The following is a 16,590-nucleotide window of genomic DNA, read 5'->3' as shown; positions in this document are numbered from 1 at the left end:
ACGATGCCTATATCCTTCACTCAGTCGGAGCTTCTACATTTATACTTACGCCAGCAGAAGACCTTCGAGCGCAACTAGGGAGAAAAAATCATCCAAAAAAAGGCAAATGATCCGTTTTAACATGGATAATCTCTTTTTATCAGGTAGATAGTTTCCAAGAATGATTGTGATGAAGTAGAGGATCTGGGAAGTTCGGGGTTCGTCAAACCCAAGTCCGATTATCTAAAGTTGACCCGCTCTGACTGATTGTCGATCCCCAGAGTTTCGTCCCGATACCGCCCATCACCTATTCTCCCAACCTCCTCGAATGCCTGCCTGCTACGAATCCTCTTAGTCGCGAGACAAGGGAATTTTCATTGGTTCGCCATGGAGAATGTAGCGGCGCCGACTTCGTCGCAATCCGCACGGTCGGACAGCTTAGAGCCCATCCCCGCGCTCGAGAGCTCGGATGTGTCGAGTTCCGAGGAACATAGCCCCCGCGAGCTTGACATTCCACATCTCGTCATCCAGTTAATCCAGTGTCGGCATTGTTCGCGTCCACTGCACACTCCGCTTCGACTCCCGTGTGGAAATACAGTCTGTCGAACATGTCTACCATCTGTACGGCCCCGGACAGGGATTACTTATCCTGTGGCGGAAGGCCGAGAAGAAGGGTTCACGTGCTACTGGGAAGGCACGGATAGATGTACTGGGGAACACTGCGTCGGGGACTGCGGAGTAGACGTCGTTCTTTCTAATATCGCTGGAGTCTTCCAGGAAGAGCTGGCACTTCCGATTCCAGACACAGAGAGTGAGTCGCCACCGGATGCCGCTGGTCGGGTTGTTCGGTGGAAGGCCCTCCCAAACGATGCAAAATCCTCAGACTACCAGAGTGTTCGGTTGATGCAGAGAGGATGGCTATGGGGGTTGTATTCCCTTGCCTGGGAAGGGCAGTTACCTAGCAATCCGACCGAGGTGGTTTATGAGCCATCCGACGATGGTTCCCAAGAGCAGATCTGCGAAGCACAGGATCGGCTTCGCTTTCAAAGACTCAGGGATCGATTGCGTGGGGAGCTGGACTGCCAAGTCTGCTATGCTCTCATATTGGATCCGCTGACAACACCGTGCGGCCATACATTCTGTCGCAAATGCATTGCTCGCGTTTTGGATCATACAGATCTATGTCCCATCTGCCGTCGCAAAGTTGGCATGCCTGCCGCTATGCAATCGGAGTCGCTCAATCGCACACTTGTCAAACTAATTGATCATTTCTTCGCCGACCAAATCACCGCTAGACGTGAAGCAGTTGCGGCCGATGAAATGGGTACAGACCATGAGAAGAACTTACCCTTGTTCGTGTGTACATTATCCTTCCCAACTATGCCAACCTTCCTGCATATTTTTGAACCCAGATATCGGCTCATGATCCGACGGGTTGTGGACAATGGAGATGGCAAATTTGGGATGGTTATGTACAACCGACGCAGTCGCTCACAAGGAGATGATCTGGGAAGTGTTCCATTCATGCAGTATGGAACACTTCTCATGGTTGAGCGTTATGAGCTACTACCTGATGGGCGCAGTCTTGTCATTGCAACGGGGGTGTCTCGTTTCAAGGTCCTTGAAGCTGGCGAACTGGACGGTTACCACGTTGCCAGAACCGAGCGTGTGGATGATATCCCACTGGCAGAGGAAGAGAGGCTCGAGGCGATGGAAACCTCGGCTTCGGCAATTCCAGATCCAGAAGAGACAATCTTCGAACCTCCGTTGAACTCGATGTCAACTCAAGAGCTCCTTGATCTTGGTCGCGAGTTCATTCGCAAGCAACGGCAAACAGGAGCACCATGGCTCCATCCACGCGTAATGCTTGCCTACGGACCAGTACCTACTGACGCCGCACGTTTTCCTTGGTGGTTTGCCAGTATCCTACCCATTGCCGAAGAGGAAAAGTACCCTATTCTCTCTGCGATGAGCGTCAGAGAGAGATTGAAAATTGCCGCTCGCTGGGCAAGAGAGCTGGAGGCTCGGGATTGGTAGGTGGATGATGGTAACTACCCACAGTTCTGTCTGTCTAACATTCCTAGGTCCACTCGTTCATCTCTGAGCTCTGTCTTATGACTAGCCGTCCCTCTCCTCATCTTTTGCATCATACCGTTAGCGTTGAATCCATTCTCAACGCTCTTAAAGTCAATGACCCCGAATATTTTCACCACATTCACGCCATTTTCTTTCTCAATTTCGGTTTCGTTCGGTGGTTCACAGTCTATTATCCTTGATAAAAGCCCTCAAACGCCAGCATCTTCTAACCAACCCTCTGAGACGTATATTCCGCAAACCGTCGTGATAGGTCTGTTTCTTATGATTTTCTTGACACAAGTGGGTGTCAATTTTATGCAAGTGGTACGCAGGGGTCGACGGCGGAGACAGGCAATGGAGTTGCAATTTCCGCAGCCTCTGCCACAGATGGACCAGGGTCGGAATCGAGATCAAGGGACGGCCTTGAGCGAAGAGATTGCAAATGATCAAGGAGAGGGACCACGAGGCCCCGGGCTTGGACGCGGTGTTGGATAACAGGATCTGATCGGTCCAGAATCCCCCAGAAAAACATCCTGCACCTCTTCCTCAATTGATACGATCTATTATGTATATACTTAATTCTTAGTTACATTTTCGCCTCTCATTTTTGCTTTTCGTTACGTGGGTATCAACAATTTAGGTTGTGACATGTCTTCAAACTCGAACCCATCGGAGCTGAAGCTCATTGAAAATCCAAGAACGTCCGTCCTATCTCGAAAAAATTAAACAATCTCTCAATTCGGACGTTCTAGTGAGATTTCACTATTTTGGATCGCCGGTCCAATATGGCTCAAAGTGCACAGATCTTATAGCAGCGGCAGGCCTAAACACCGATGACCAAAGCCAGAGCTGACGTATGTGGCGTTTATACACACCGAGAACTATAGAGCCCATCCCTACATGGAGGTGTGGTAGAGAATGAATTCAAGAATGCCGTTCAGGGAGAAAAAGGCCTGAGAATTGAGTAGCTGAATACAAGCCCCTTTTTCCAAGATGAAAAGCCACAAGCATGAGAACGAAATATAAAGGTGGAAGAAGAGTGTTTGGTCTCGAGAAGATTGATATTCGTAATGCCGCAAAGTGAAGTAAAGTAATAAAACTCGCTGAAATCAAACTATATGTACAAAAACCCCCTCTATCCATGCATTATTCAATTTTTTCGACTTGCATTCAGTTGTGCTTTCCTGTCTTGGGCTTGACAATATCTTATTCCTTGCCTCCCTTTTCTGCCTTGCCTTCCTTATCAGGTCGGAGGAAGGCAGAGCCAAAGAGGTTGAAGATATTGTTCGCCCGAAGGTACATGCAGTAGAACAAAGTAAATCCTACCACCACAATTTCGTCCCGGACGGCATCGTCAAGGGCCTTGGGGCCCATGAGCTCGATCTTCGCAAGCTTTTTAACAGCCCATAGATTGGCAGAGAATTTGGCCACCGGTACTTGGTTTTCATCGACGCAGATGAAACTCCATGTCTTCAAACCAACTTCACCCGTCCATGTCATCTTAACGGGCGTATCTGTGTCCGAAAAAGCGGAAGACATGTGTGTATAGTTTGTTACCAGACGTTTCTGGGCCTTTAGAGTGTGTTTGGCTCCGTGGAGCTGATAATCAGGGTTAATACTGAATGCGTGCACGGTGCCTGTCCCGATTTGCTGACCCGTTTCGGTAGACTTGAAGCGCAGATGTGGTGCTGATACCATTTGGAAAGAGACTGTGTACAGAGGATTTGGGTTTGAGGAGTTGGAATCGGAGACGAGAGCCTTAAACTTCTTCCATGTGAAGTCCACCGCTAGCGTGCGGGACTGAGCAGATGCCATATGAGGAGGTATAACTTTAGAGGATTGTTGCACATCGTAGTATGGTTCGTCCATTTTGTATTGGGGTGGCATGGCAGGCAATGGCTCCATGCTATATTGTGCGTCCATGTTGATTTCAAAATTTGAGAGGATTTAGATGTGAGGTGAATAAAATTTGACGAAGTTGGATTTCTGAACTCTTCGAGCATCCGAGAACGTGGTTTATATAGATACCTCTCATATTCCGTGGTAGGCTCAGCTGTGGTTCGGGGCAAGAAAGCTAACCAAATCTGGCGCTACGTGCCGCAGGCCAAGCCCACACAGCCTTAAATTCGATCGACATGTCTTTGGTGGGGGCCGAGTAATCATCACGATGATAAGATCACAACTCATTTTCCGCCCCAGGGCAAATGACGGAGCTGATCGTCGAGTCTCGCAAGAGCTTTTATCGGCCATTACTGTTTCAACGTTTGTTACAGGCAAATCTTTCAAAGTACACCATCCATTAGAGAAGCTTTAGCCACCAGAACCGATAGCAACATGTCATCGCTGCCCCCACCCATGATATTTCGGGAATAATTAGAGTTTTATGTTTACGAGCGAACAGAGCTCACGTCTCGACACGGTTCTGTTTTAGATTTGCTCAAAGTTGTTGTCCTTATGCATTGGAGAGGGGGGTTGTGCGCCACTATCGTCACGGTTCGTACATACGTATGTTGAGTGTTGGCAGAGACCGCATTCTTCGAGCAAAACTTCTATATTAAACACGGTGACAAGATGATTACCGAGTCAGTCAAATGGGCCCAACGCGATAACCAGTCATGGCCATGGAGGCTGTGAAAGTACCCGGCAGCCAAGCGCCAAATACTAACACAGTCGAGAATTTTCTTAGATCATATCTCGCTTCTAACCGCATTTGGGCACACGCGACGCACAGGCCAATTAGAATCGCCTGAACCATGTAAAGCAACGTCATTGTTCATCGGGACCACAGAAGACTCTCAGGGTCTTCAGGGTCCAGTGAGGATTGTTATTCAGGGCGAAGTGGACCCGCGATTCTAAAGGGTGGCTACTAGATGGCTAATAAAGAAGTAGTTACAGACAGGTTACAAAGAACCTTCCGTACCAGCGATATCACAATTTTGTATGCTAGTTAGGATTACAAGCCGTCCTATCCCTAATATATCTTCCTAAATAGGAAACAGATATCAATCGAGGGAGATAGTGAAAAAAAGGACATTTAGAAGATGTTGAACGATTAGAATCACCTATCCCTATGGGGGTTGGGGGGGTCGAGGGGAAGAAGCCATACAATACCGCGAAGAGCCACAAATTCCGCTGCTCAGAAATGAAAGGGATACCAGATTCTCTTCCTGTTTAGTATAGTATCCTGGGTCTACTCGGAACCTAGCGCTGTAACACGCTAGTCAGTGAGATAGGGAAAACCATCACCCCCTGCCAGCCAGTTTAACTAAGACATCATCCCATTGAGGATCGTATTCCATTGGATCCCATATTTCAAAGCCTATAATTTACAGCATCCTATAACATTGGCATAATTATCTGTAGCAATATTGTCGTCTCACCGGATCTGATCAGCCAGTCGACTGCACTTCTCCACATAGCCCCCATTGCCAAGACGTCGCTTACGGCATACTTGATACACTCGCTGTTTCAACGCTAAGGGATTCTGTATAATGAACATAACTATGAATAAACTAATCTAAAAGAACCCACAGTCGATGTGCATGATTCAGGCTGACATTAAGAAACCATTTCCCCTACTCAGGAACACAAGTGTTAAATAGCAGTACCCGGTACGTCGCACCCTTGGCAAGCCTTTACTCTTTGTTCTAGTCACTCCTTTTCACTTTCATTCAGCATCCTTGTCAATTCTGGAACTTGACAGGAGCATTTTTTTCCCCTAAACATTTATTCCTTAACCCCCATAATGCGTTTACAAAGCGTTACGCTTATTTTCTCCTTAGCTTCGATCCCGGGTACCTTCAGTCACTATTTTTTCCCTTACTTTATTCACAACAGCAACTTCACCAATTACTACGAGTATGTCCGCGAAGACACACAGAATTACATGCCCTGGAAAGGCAATTATGCCAGTGATGATTTCCGTTGCAACACGAATTCGTTCCAGCATGCCAGCCAGACCGACGTCAATAAAGTAAAAGCAGGCGATCAGATCGGGTTCGGCACCGACTTTGGCGCTTTAATCGAACATCCCGGGCCTATGCAAGTATACATGTCCAAGGCTCCGGGAGATGTCCGGGATTACGACGGTTCCGGTGACTGGTTCAAGATTTGGGAGCTCGGCCCGACATCTTTCGGCAGCGACGGCATTCAATGGGGTGTGACTGATAGAGCGAACTTTACCTTCACCTTGCCAAAGGAGACTCCCGCAGGTCAATATCTTGTTCGGATTGAACACATTGCGCTTCATGGAGCTGGAGACTTTGGCGGGGCTGAGTTTTACTTCAACTGCGCCCAGATCGAGGTTGAGAGTGACAGCACGGAAACCCCGGGGCCAGTTGTTAAAATTCCTGGCGTCTATACTGGATATGAGCCTGGTATTTTGTTTTACATTTATCGCGACTATTGGAGGAATTATACTATGCCTGGTCCTAAAGTCTGGCCCCTCAGTATTGGGAATTCCATCTACGCCGAAGGTGTCACTGGCACACCCACAGGCACATGGTCGGCACCGGCTGTGACTCCTATAATGGGATCCGCAACGGCCACGGCAAGCAATCAAGTGTCTGGATCCTCTACCATGTTTTCTGCATCACAAGCCGTCCAAACTCCTTCAAAAAATGTCCATTCCACACCTGTGGTGACATCCGAGGCCGCAGACAAGGTCATGTCTAGCCAGAGCTCCTCAAGCCAAATCACCAATAGTTGCGAGACAGTCACTGTTACAACAACTACCACAACTACCATTTCTGACGATTCGTTTACCACGAGTGAGAGCGGCTGTGTTCCCGATACAATTACGGCTACAGCCACAATTACGGTCTTTGCAACTGACAACTGATCGCCCTACTCGCACCTCGAACTATTGATCAAAGGTTTTAAGTTTGACTCGGCACTCCGTCAATGGTATATTGTATCCACCTCCATATTGTATCGCCCGAATCGTTGACGAAACTTTCCCTTGATTTCTTCAGCCACCGTGTACAATATCAAGTGTGTTTTCTCGCAATATCGCTGTTATATCTATTCGCTGCATTAATTTGCAGGAGCTCAAGCTGATGACTGACGTCGAGTTACTATGAAGCACATTAAAGACAATGATGCGACCGGGTCATTCGCGTACTTGATTAAAAAGCCCCAGTCTCCAGGCCCCCACGGGGAGAACACATCTTTTATCTAGTCAGCTGGGTTGGAGATAGATTGCATTGCACACTCGAGCCAGATTCTGAGAGTATGTTTATCATAAAAGAATAGAGATAGTTTGGGTACACATATGCCCATATTCTCATAGGGTGATCGTATCTCAGATAGACAGTTATCAAAGGAAATATAGAGATTAATATCAACATTGGCTTGGAAAGGTACATGCATTCCGATGCGACTTCATACATGAAAATAGGCACTTAAACAGTATTGAAAATCTAAACAAGAGGAGCCCCGCTCTGCGACGAAGATTCTGCCTCTGCAAGATGGCTCTGGAACCACGGATGATTCAGCGCATCAACTGCAGATATCCGTAGCTCCGGTCGCAATTGCAGCATGCGATTCAGCAGATCAGCCCCAAGGGAGTCCAGCTGTGGAATCAGACGCCGTAAATCCTGGGTCGGGTATACGAGGAAACCGGCTTTGAATTCGGGCAATTGGCTGATTCCAGGCCACGACCGCTCAGATGGGGTGCCCATCACACGAAAGATCTTCAAGAGCTGATCGTCATTGGCGGTACCCGGGAATAAGGGCCGACCAGTGTACATCTCCGCAACGATGCAGCCTGCTGACCAGATATCGATACTAGTGTTGTATGATCGACTTCCTAGCAGTACATCTGGTGGTCGGTACCAGAGTGTGACCACCTCATTCGAGAACGTATTGACAGGAATTCCAAAAGCACGGGCAAGTCCGAAGTCTGCCAAGCGCAGCCCTTCATCCCTACTGATCAAGAGGTTCTGAGGCTTGAGATCGCGGTGTAAAATGCGATTCTCGTGACAGTAAGCGATACCCTTCAGCATCTGATACGCAAAGGATTTGATGGTAGCGAGATCAAGCGCGCCACCCCGGGAGTCCATAAAACGCTTGAGGTCCTTGTCCATGTACTCGGACACCATCACGAGCTTTTCTCCAGTGTGGACCACATCGTATAAGGCAAGGATATTCTCATGCTTAAGTTCCTTCATCAGAGAAATCTCTCGGATCGCCGTAGAGGGCGTGCCTTCCTCGGCATCAAGATGAATCTCCTTCAGAGCTACTAGCTCATTCGTCTGGTTGTTCCGCCCTTTATACACCTATATTGCCAATATTAATACAGTATTGCCTGGGTATACCGATGCAGACCTAGCCAAGCATCGATCAATCAAGAGGGAAACTCACCGTTGCATAGGTGCCTTCGCCCAACTGGCGCCACAGTCAGCGGGGTCAGCGTAACTCGTCACATTTCAGTATCGAACATGTCCGATCTTACCACCGTGCGAGGATACCAATTCCACCAGGAAGTCAAAGAAAGTACCAACCTTTTCAAGTTGCTGGAAAGAGTTTAGAGTCTGAGGCGGCATAGTAGTTATCGTTTAGCTTTGTGGTGGAAGAGAAAAGGAGGGGCAGTTAAGATAGCTTGAACGCGGGTTCAGGTGTGACCGGGCCGAGACAGGTAATTCAAGTAAACCGTACACCGAGCCTGGAGGGGAAAAAAAACAACATAAGCAGAGAGAAGAAGAATAGTTGTAGTGATGATTTGGATAATTTAGGATTCCATGCAGCTTCAAGGGGCAAGGGGATATCGTGAGGATGATACAAGAGGGAGAAGTCGGGGATGGATAGGATCATATCCAGGAAACCTAAGCGCCAAACCGGCCCCCGCCGAGAGTTTCCAACCAATCCGACCGTGATACTTCTCTTTGACTATCTTACCTCCTTCCCTGGGCTGACGTGGCGTGACAAAGCTGACCCAATGTGAATCATCGAAGATTGCTTTTTTTGTGATTAGGTTGAGTTGAAAGATTGAGCCCGGGACCATTAGTATGCAATGCTGAAAGCCTTTATGGCGATCATATTTATTTCATTACGACCGACGCCCGATGAAGCCCTGCAGGTATAGTATGGTACCTAGTGAAACAGTGAATGTCTCTATCGCCCTTCCCGCTAATTTGACTCTTTCTAGTAATTGAACGAAAGATTGTATATTATATGCATGCATTATGCCTGCCTGGTAGGGTCTGTGAGGGATGCAATATAGAATATCTACCCTAAGAAGTACGTACCCTTGCCAAAAATGCAATGAAAGGATTATAAAGCACATCAAGGACACAAGAAACAGAATCTGCATCTCTCACAATACAAGCAGAGACTCATTTTGTTCCATCTGTCAAATTCATCGACTCATCCAGCTTTCCAGGCAGGGTTTCATCAATAACCCATCTCATCTAGTCCTGCAATGTCCCACTATGAAACAATCTGAGCTTGGTGAGGCGTATCGCTTGGGGCGTTTTATGCATGACCGAAACACCCTGCAAGGTGGGGAATTACGGACTAGCCTCAACAAAGGATGAGAACTCGGATGCCTGCTCTCTGGTATTCTATTTCGTTATTCTATCATCTTAATAGCCTATTAGGTATGAAATGTCGTGGGTGGACCCATTACTGATAGACGACGCTCGAAGAGAGAAGATTGTCTACACAATCTTTGTCTGACCTCGAGGTGGTTTGGATGCAAACTATTTGGTTCAAAAACAAGCGTGGATGGCGCCGCCAAAGTTTTGACGAATAATAGACTTGGACGCTAACAACTATTGAGCGTAAGCGATTCTCTGTGGGCAAATGTTGTACATTTGACAGCAATTAATACTAAAATAATTAGAGCAAGGGTTATTATCTCAGAATCGAAGGCTTGCAAAGTGGCTAGGATCAAGGTTTATCTCACTGGAAGGTTAGTTCCATCAAAAGGAGAGATGAGATGGGAAATGCACAGTATGGTAGTAGCTGCTCCTTGATTATCTATGTACTATTTCTGTGGAAGGAAGTGATAGTACAGGATATGTATAAAATAAGGCGGGATTTTTTTGGATCTGATGAACATAAACCAGTCCACCCACTAGCCCCATAAAAACTCTGTTGGAAATCATATCCAGGAGCAAGACAATCATCCCACGACCACTTTGGTTATTCATAAACACACTCTTCGGAGCATATTCCTGTAGAAAATGTATTTTTTTTCTCGACAATGTGTCTCGACAGTGTTTCAATTGGTACCGCGTTGATCGCCATGAAAAATGAATGGCGAGACATTAGCACATAATCAATCGCGTCGGTCCGGGTTCGAACTGAGGACGTTGCGTAATTTTTATGGGTATATATAGCGTAATTGCTTCGTATAACTCTAATCTGTCACGGATAACCGAGTGGAAGACTCACCGCTAAGTTGGCAACCTTGCTTCGATCACATGATCAGCGGGTACTGGTGCCCGGTACGAACCCTGGGGTCGTTTACATACTCGTGCGAGTAATCCACGATGATATGAGACGCTAAGCAATGGAAGTGACCCTTGAGGGAAGCAATTCTGCAGAGACACTTCCACCCTGGGGTGGCGTCGCCGGAGTACACCGTCCCGTTACAGGGAAGCTGGCTGTTAGGTGGGACAACTGCTACTTCTTCTTTTTTTGTCGTCAAAACCGCCACCAATCTGATAGTAGATAGATACACCTTTAATATATCATAATCCGAATTTTTTTTTTCTCCCTTTTCGCTATTCCAAACCACTCGAACAATGGGGGATTGAGGTGCTACTAGGTTCCCTGATATTTTTCTCGAATATGGTATGTTCTTGTTCGTATCTATTCCAAAACCAAAACAGCTATTTCAGAACTGCTGGTGGAAAGGCACACCCTCCGCTATCCATTCCTCTCTTCATTCAAACGATCTTAACCGTACACAAATCCTTTGGATGCGAAGGTAATTTGGCTGTTCTGATGTCATTACATGTAATAATCGAAGCTTAATACAGCAATAGTAAAGAAGAGTATCAATTTACGCAGGAATCAATGTTTCAACCCAGATCAAACCGCCCTCCCAAGAAAATAGAAATCAGCCCCAGCCTAGTCACCGGAGCTCCCATCCATAACACCGAAGACACACCTGCACAAGGAAGCTAAGCCATCAAGGCATATTGAAGGGGAGAGAACGATAGGTCTCGTTGCGTGCGTCGCTCACGGGATTTGAGGGATACCATCACGACTGGGTTTAACTATGGGGTACGAACAGTTCATGGACGTCTTTCCGGACTCCTGTCTGTTCGTCCACGTTCTCTTTGAAGGCAGGTAGCTCGGCGACAAAATTCTTGTTGAATTGAGGCGAGTTCAAGGGCGGAATTGAGGATGTATCTGAATTCGAGTACGATCGAGTATGGAGGCCTCCTGGGCTCGTATACCGTCTGCGATCCATGTCTGGCAGCTCTTGATATTTCTCGGATCCAGTCCGCTGCAAGTTTTGTTGATAGTAATTGCCCGGTAATTCAACGGCTGTATTTTGACTAGACTCCTGCGCATACTGGGGCTGATAGTAGTTATAGTTCATCTGTGAGCTCGCAGACATTGACTCCCTTCGCGTAGAAGTGGAGGATGATCTTGGCAATGACATCTGATCTAGCGGCATTTGGGAGGCTTGCATCTGGTTTTCACTGGATCGATCGGCCGGGTTAAATGTCTTGAGTTTCCCATTCTCCATCATGGCTTGCAGGACGCCAGCGTCGAGAAGTTCAGCTTTCTTGATCAAGCGATCGACCAAGATCTTCGACGCTGCCTTCAACTGATTTTTGACAAACGACATCATTGTTATGTTACATGATATCTTGACTACCTCACGTAGGTAGAGCCCGCTGTCTGGTGCACCACTAGGGCGATCTCGGAGATCAAGTGGTTCATCGGGCTGGTTGCCCTCGATATGATATTTGTTCAGAAGGTCGATGCCTAGGGGAACATACGTATGTGTGTGTAGACCCCAGGCAACGTTATGGAAGCACCCTTTGAAACTGATCTTGCCGGAGCCCATCTTCCCTAGACCGGGGATGTATTGGACTCGCTCGGTGATCTCATACCACGTCGAGTAATACTCATCTGCGGGGGCATCCCGCGGGGCCTTGATCGGCTGGTAGGAGAGTACAAGCGGGTTGAGAGTGATGATTTCCCCATGGCTGTGCAGGATGTCAAGAGCCAGTTGTCGGGGCACGCAAGAGGGGATGGGTGTTATGATTGTATAGGTTTCTTTCTTTTTCATCATCCTGAAGGATTCAGCGTGGGGTCCGCAGTTTCGGAAATTTGGGATCGGGCACGGCGACCGAGACAGAAGGGTCGATCAGTATTGAAGGTGAGTGGGAGAATCGAGACCGTCATCCTGGCTGACATCTCACGTTCAGCTCAGGCTCAGCCTGCTTACCCGCTTACGGGGCGCCTGAGTGGCCAAGATCCAAAATATAGTTTGGAGCTCTGAGCGTGAACCTCACCGCCTGTATGTTTGGCAGATTGCCCATGTGTAACTACTTGATGGATTTAGTAAATGGTGGCAAGAATCGTGAGGTGTGGCTTATTACGAAAACTACCAATAGTATTCGCTCGGTCTAGATTCAGTGCCTCTTGAAAATGAAGCTCATCGTACGTGGAATCAATGGAATGCCATATTAGCAAAGTTACATGTCTCACGTATACGGACTTCGTAGGCCACATCAAACCCCATCACAATATATATTGCAACTGACAATAGATACAGTATCAATGTATCCTAGAGTTCTGCTGAGATGGACCAATGCAAAAAGCGATCGTGAATGTCTTCAAAGATTTTTTTTGTGCTATCTGGAAAGAAAGTCTAGTTTTACTCCCACAATACTTTAAATTTTAGCCTGATCATCTAACAGGGAAGAAAGTGAGAGGACAAGGTCAAAACTGATTTTTCCTTATATGACAAAAGTTCGAGCAACATTACATCAAAGCAGTTAGCGTGACCGAGTGGTTAAGGTGGCAGCCTAGAAAGCTGTTGGGTTCGCCCGCACAGGTTCGAATCCTGTCGCTAACGGATTTCTTTTTATTTTTCTTTTGTTCATTCTGCCGTCCCCCACGTCCCTGCAATTAATTGGGCTCCCCCTATCTGAAACCAATTAATCATCGCCATACTCGTAAAATCTGCAAGATTTTCGATAACTTGGTCCTATCAAGCGATGGAGGGCACTTGGTTGACCTTTTGAGGGTTAACTTCAGGCCTGAGGTTCTTGCTCTTATGTAAGGTGGATTGGAATCGTGATCTTGGGACGCGCCACTGCCGTTCATCGTTACCCAGAGGCCATCGTGTTTGGTGAGATAGGGTCATAGGAGCCATTTTCAAAAACCCCACCGCATATGGCGACACTTTCCCTCTCGCTGGCTCCGCCGGCCCTAGTCCAGTTACACGACGTGTTAATATGTCTGTCGAAGTTCAGCGACACAGTGGCTATCAAAGCCGAGCATGACCTGGTAAACAACCTGCCCAGGAGCCCTAGCCTAAAAATTTGCGGCTGACACTAAATTCAGCTTCAACTGAGTGCTCTGAATTCCACAAAGACAGCATTTGCGTCATTTGCATGCGAGCGGGAGCGGTTTTTCGAGACCTACTCGTTTAGCGTGCGCCCCTCGTATCAACAGAGTGGCAGAGCGAATGCGGCTGAAGAACGGTTCTATTGCCAGATTTACATCAAGGTAAGAGCGGAATATAAACCTCACTCGCCAGTGAGCCAATGCTTATCGCAATTTTCAGGCGCTTCTCTCAATATTTCGGGGAAGAGTCGATCGGAATAAGGACGCGGCCGTAGAGCGTTGTGAGATGGAACTGCAGGAAGATCCCAACCAGACAGAATGCCGATTGACCGTTAAGATGATATGTGGGCTGGGTAAGTTTCTGTTAGCGATGCAGCCTGTTCTCAGCTCCATCTGACCTCACCAGGCGTCATCAAATCATACAAGCTCACATACGAACCGGCATCCATCCAGCATGCCGTGTTCGACAGAAGCAGTGCCACGAACCAATGGACAGCAGATCCACGGTTTCTCAGACAGATCATCGATCATTTCAGCCTTTCTGCAGAGCAGCTGGACATGTACTCCGATGCAGGCAAAGCCGTGTTTACTAGTTTTACGACGAAGATTATGGAGGGCAAAGGTATGAAACTTGTACCAGTGTGATATCTAACTTGCGCAGCTGGAAATGACCCATGACGCTGAAATTATCAATGCCAGAGATTCTCAAATACCCGGTTCATACATCTGTCGCTGCCGATAAGCGCGACTTTGAAGAATTCCTCGTCGAAGACAACATGCACATCGCCATCAATCTTAAAGACTTCAAGGCCGTTGTTGCACATGCCGAGACAGCCAATGCCACCATAACGACGCGCTACACACGGCCATGCAAGCCGATGCAGTTCGCATATGATTTTGATGGAATCAACGCCGAGTTCACCATTATGACCCGCGGCGACGTTGACGGCGAGGTCCCACCGACTTCATCGCGGGTCGCCATTCCGCAGCTCTCCCAACAGGTAACCCCTGCGCCAGTTCCGATCTCGATTAGCAGGACCGAGACGCCACGCACAGGAATACAGAGCATGGAGATGCCGCCCCCAGCGCCACGAGCGCGATCCATTAGACCATTGAATGGGATGTCCACAGAGGAGCACTTGTCACGGTCGGCGGCGAGCGAAAGGCCAGCTGCATCGGGAATTTCGATGGAGTATGACGGCCTTTTCGTGCCGGCAGATGATGACCGACAGTGGGATGAGATGAACGAGGAGGAAGAGCCGCAGGATATTCTCGGGTGGGATGCGAGTGGAGGGCAAGATGCATTCGAGGGGACGCTTCGAGACACAGAGTCTGAATTCATCAAGTCGGGTAAGACGAAGGCTATCCACCCCGTGGAGAATGAAATGGGCATCCCACCGACACAGAACATGTCGCAGGTAAGTCCCTCATGAATCGACCTTGGAATCGACGAAGATCTAACTATGTAACGCGGCGTAGGTTCGTCGTGAGTTTGGCCTGTTCGACTGAATGCATCATTCGGTCGATGGAATCTGGATATGGATGTTCGCAATCATGAGGACCGTGCTATCTCCTACTCCGTGGTAGTCGTGGCAGCCCTATGACTGATGAACCAGTCACTTCATGACAATCCAGCTTGTCGCACACCCGGCACCGAGCCTAGTGACCCTCGCCCCCGCCGAAAGCGCAGCCTCTGGCAAGGGAATGACATTGTACGAGCCGGCCACGTTGCCCTGAGCATCTGTATCAGGTCCGCAATTGCCATGCTCACCCCATCCAAAGCTCCCCACGGCGCCGTCCTCCAGTAACACAAGGACATGCTCGCTACCAACGGCCATCTTAAGCGGCTTAGGCAAACCCGACGGAGGGAGTTGGCCACGGTCATTACGCCCCCAGGCGACAATAGTGCCTGGCGCTGCAGTTTGAGCCTCCGTAGCAGAACCCGTGTCCCCTGGACCTGCATGTACATATATACCATGCCAGCTAGCCCCAATATCCACAAATTCTCTTCCATGATAGTCCCCTTTAGACCCTCCCTGCCGCAAAGCCTCCGGCACACCCAGCACTCCCCAACGGTTCGCCGGGTCCCCAAGCACCACGAACTCCCCCCGCCCCGGATCCCCACAGACAACCGTAAACTCGCGTCCACAAACCGCACTTCTCGCCGGAAACGGGATACCTTCGATCCTTATCGGCGTCCAGACGATCTTTTGGCCCTTCAGCCCATCGCCTAGCTGGCCCTTCCGCGCACCACCCCACCCATAGACCTCTCCATTCGAGAGCACTGCAACCGAGTGACCCATTCCGCTCGCCAGAGCAGCAACACAAGTCCCCGCCGGCGGGAACGCCGTGATCGAACTCCCTGGCCGAACAACCGGGCCCTGTCCCGGGCTCAGGGCAAGGCCCAGCTCACCTTTCGGCGAGGACCCGAGCACGAAGACGGTATCACCGGAGCTCGAGTCGACCGGGCCATTCACTCCAGAACTAGGGAGCTCAGGATGCACAGAGTTACTTCGTGCGACGAGAATACTACCTTCCCATGTTGCAGAAACGCAGGCGAAGGTATCGACGGCTTCGCCCGTGACCTCATCATGCAGGACAATGCGCCGGAAGCACAGGAGATTCTCATCTGATGATCCCGGGCTCAGGCCATCGGCTTTAGACGGGGGTCCGCAGCGGCCGTCCAAATTGGCCCCGGCTCCGTAAACATGTCCCTGTTTTGTGAGGAGAAGGGTGTGGTTGCCGCCGGCAGCGATGTGGACGATCTCGTCAACTGGAGCCGGGGGGTTTGTGAAGAGGCATTGTGTGGGCAGGGAGACGTCCTCTGTGTGGCCGAGAGCTAGCTGACCCGAGCCATTGGACCCTAAGGCGAACAGGCGCATTGGGTGTCTCGATATGGGAGATTGTAGTATGTAGCTTGCTCGGGATTTGATGGTTACTTGCCGTTATTCTTTGCGGAGGGGCAGTGGATATGTCCGGAAATTGAGTCACCGC

The 16,590-nt window shown here is 48.8% G+C and overlaps 7 protein-coding genes across 7 annotated transcripts; 3 read left to right on the top strand and 4 right to left on the bottom strand.

The window, feature by feature from the left end:
• Positions 1–366: 366 nt before the first annotated feature.
• Positions 367–2,016, top strand: N7462_011351 (uncharacterized protein; the record flags this gene model as incomplete). Its single annotated transcript, XM_057083065.1, has 1 exon — positions 367–2,016. One exon carries the CDS (start codon positions 367–369, stop codon positions 2,014–2,016), a length of 1,650 nt encoding a protein of 549 aa, XP_056928420.1.
• A 1,245-nt stretch (positions 2,017–3,261) lies between these two features.
• N7462_011350 (uncharacterized protein) lies at positions 3,262–3,978 on the bottom strand (the record flags this gene model as incomplete). The annotated part of the gene is made up of 1 exon (XM_057083064.1): positions 3,262–3,978. One exon carries the CDS (start codon positions 3,976–3,978, stop codon positions 3,262–3,264), a length of 717 nt encoding a protein of 238 aa, XP_056928419.1.
• Positions 3,979–5,800: 1,822 nt separating this feature from the next.
• Positions 5,801–6,895, top strand: N7462_011349 (lignocellulolytic auxiliary activity family 9 protein; the record flags this gene model as incomplete). The annotated part of the gene is made up of 1 exon (XM_057083063.1): positions 5,801–6,895. One exon carries the CDS (start codon positions 5,801–5,803, stop codon positions 6,893–6,895), a length of 1,095 nt encoding a protein of 364 aa, XP_056928418.1.
• Positions 6,896–7,475: 580 nt separating this feature from the next.
• On the bottom strand, positions 7,476–8,600 carry N7462_011348 (uncharacterized protein; the record flags this gene model as incomplete). Its single annotated transcript, XM_057083062.1, has 3 exons — positions 7,476–8,333; positions 8,419–8,442; positions 8,496–8,600. The coding sequence occupies 3 exons, from the start codon at positions 8,598–8,600 to the stop codon at positions 7,476–7,478; spliced, it is 987 nt and encodes a 328-aa protein (XP_056928417.1).
• Positions 8,601–11,278: 2,678 nt separating this feature from the next.
• On the bottom strand, positions 11,279–12,313 carry N7462_011347 (uncharacterized protein; the record flags this gene model as incomplete). The annotated part of the gene is made up of 1 exon (XM_057083061.1): positions 11,279–12,313. The coding sequence occupies one exon, from the start codon at positions 12,311–12,313 to the stop codon at positions 11,279–11,281; it is 1,035 nt and encodes a 344-aa protein (XP_056928416.1).
• A 1,109-nt stretch (positions 12,314–13,422) lies between these two features.
• Positions 13,423–15,029, top strand: N7462_011346 (uncharacterized protein; the record flags this gene model as incomplete). Its single annotated transcript, XM_057083060.1, has 5 exons — positions 13,423–13,536; positions 13,594–13,758; positions 13,817–13,949; positions 14,003–14,218; positions 14,296–15,029. The coding sequence occupies 5 exons, from the start codon at positions 13,423–13,425 to the stop codon at positions 15,027–15,029; spliced, it is 1,362 nt and encodes a 453-aa protein (XP_056928415.1).
• A 183-nt stretch (positions 15,030–15,212) lies between these two features.
• N7462_011345 (uncharacterized protein) lies at positions 15,213–16,478 on the bottom strand (the record flags this gene model as incomplete). The annotated part of the gene is made up of 1 exon (XM_057083059.1): positions 15,213–16,478. The coding sequence occupies one exon, from the start codon at positions 16,476–16,478 to the stop codon at positions 15,213–15,215; it is 1,266 nt and encodes a 421-aa protein (XP_056928414.1).
• Between the last annotated feature and the right edge of the window lie 112 nt (positions 16,479–16,590).

The sequence above is a fragment of the Penicillium macrosclerotiorum genome, assembly GCF_028827735.1.
Source record: "Penicillium macrosclerotiorum strain IBT 26536 chromosome Unknown utg000011l_segment0_segment0, whole genome shotgun sequence".
Taxonomy (NCBI): Eukaryota; Fungi; Ascomycota; class Eurotiomycetes; order Eurotiales; family Aspergillaceae; genus Penicillium; species Penicillium macrosclerotiorum.
Note: the sequence above shows the minus strand (reverse complement) of the source record. Positions and strands in the feature narration are given on the sequence as shown.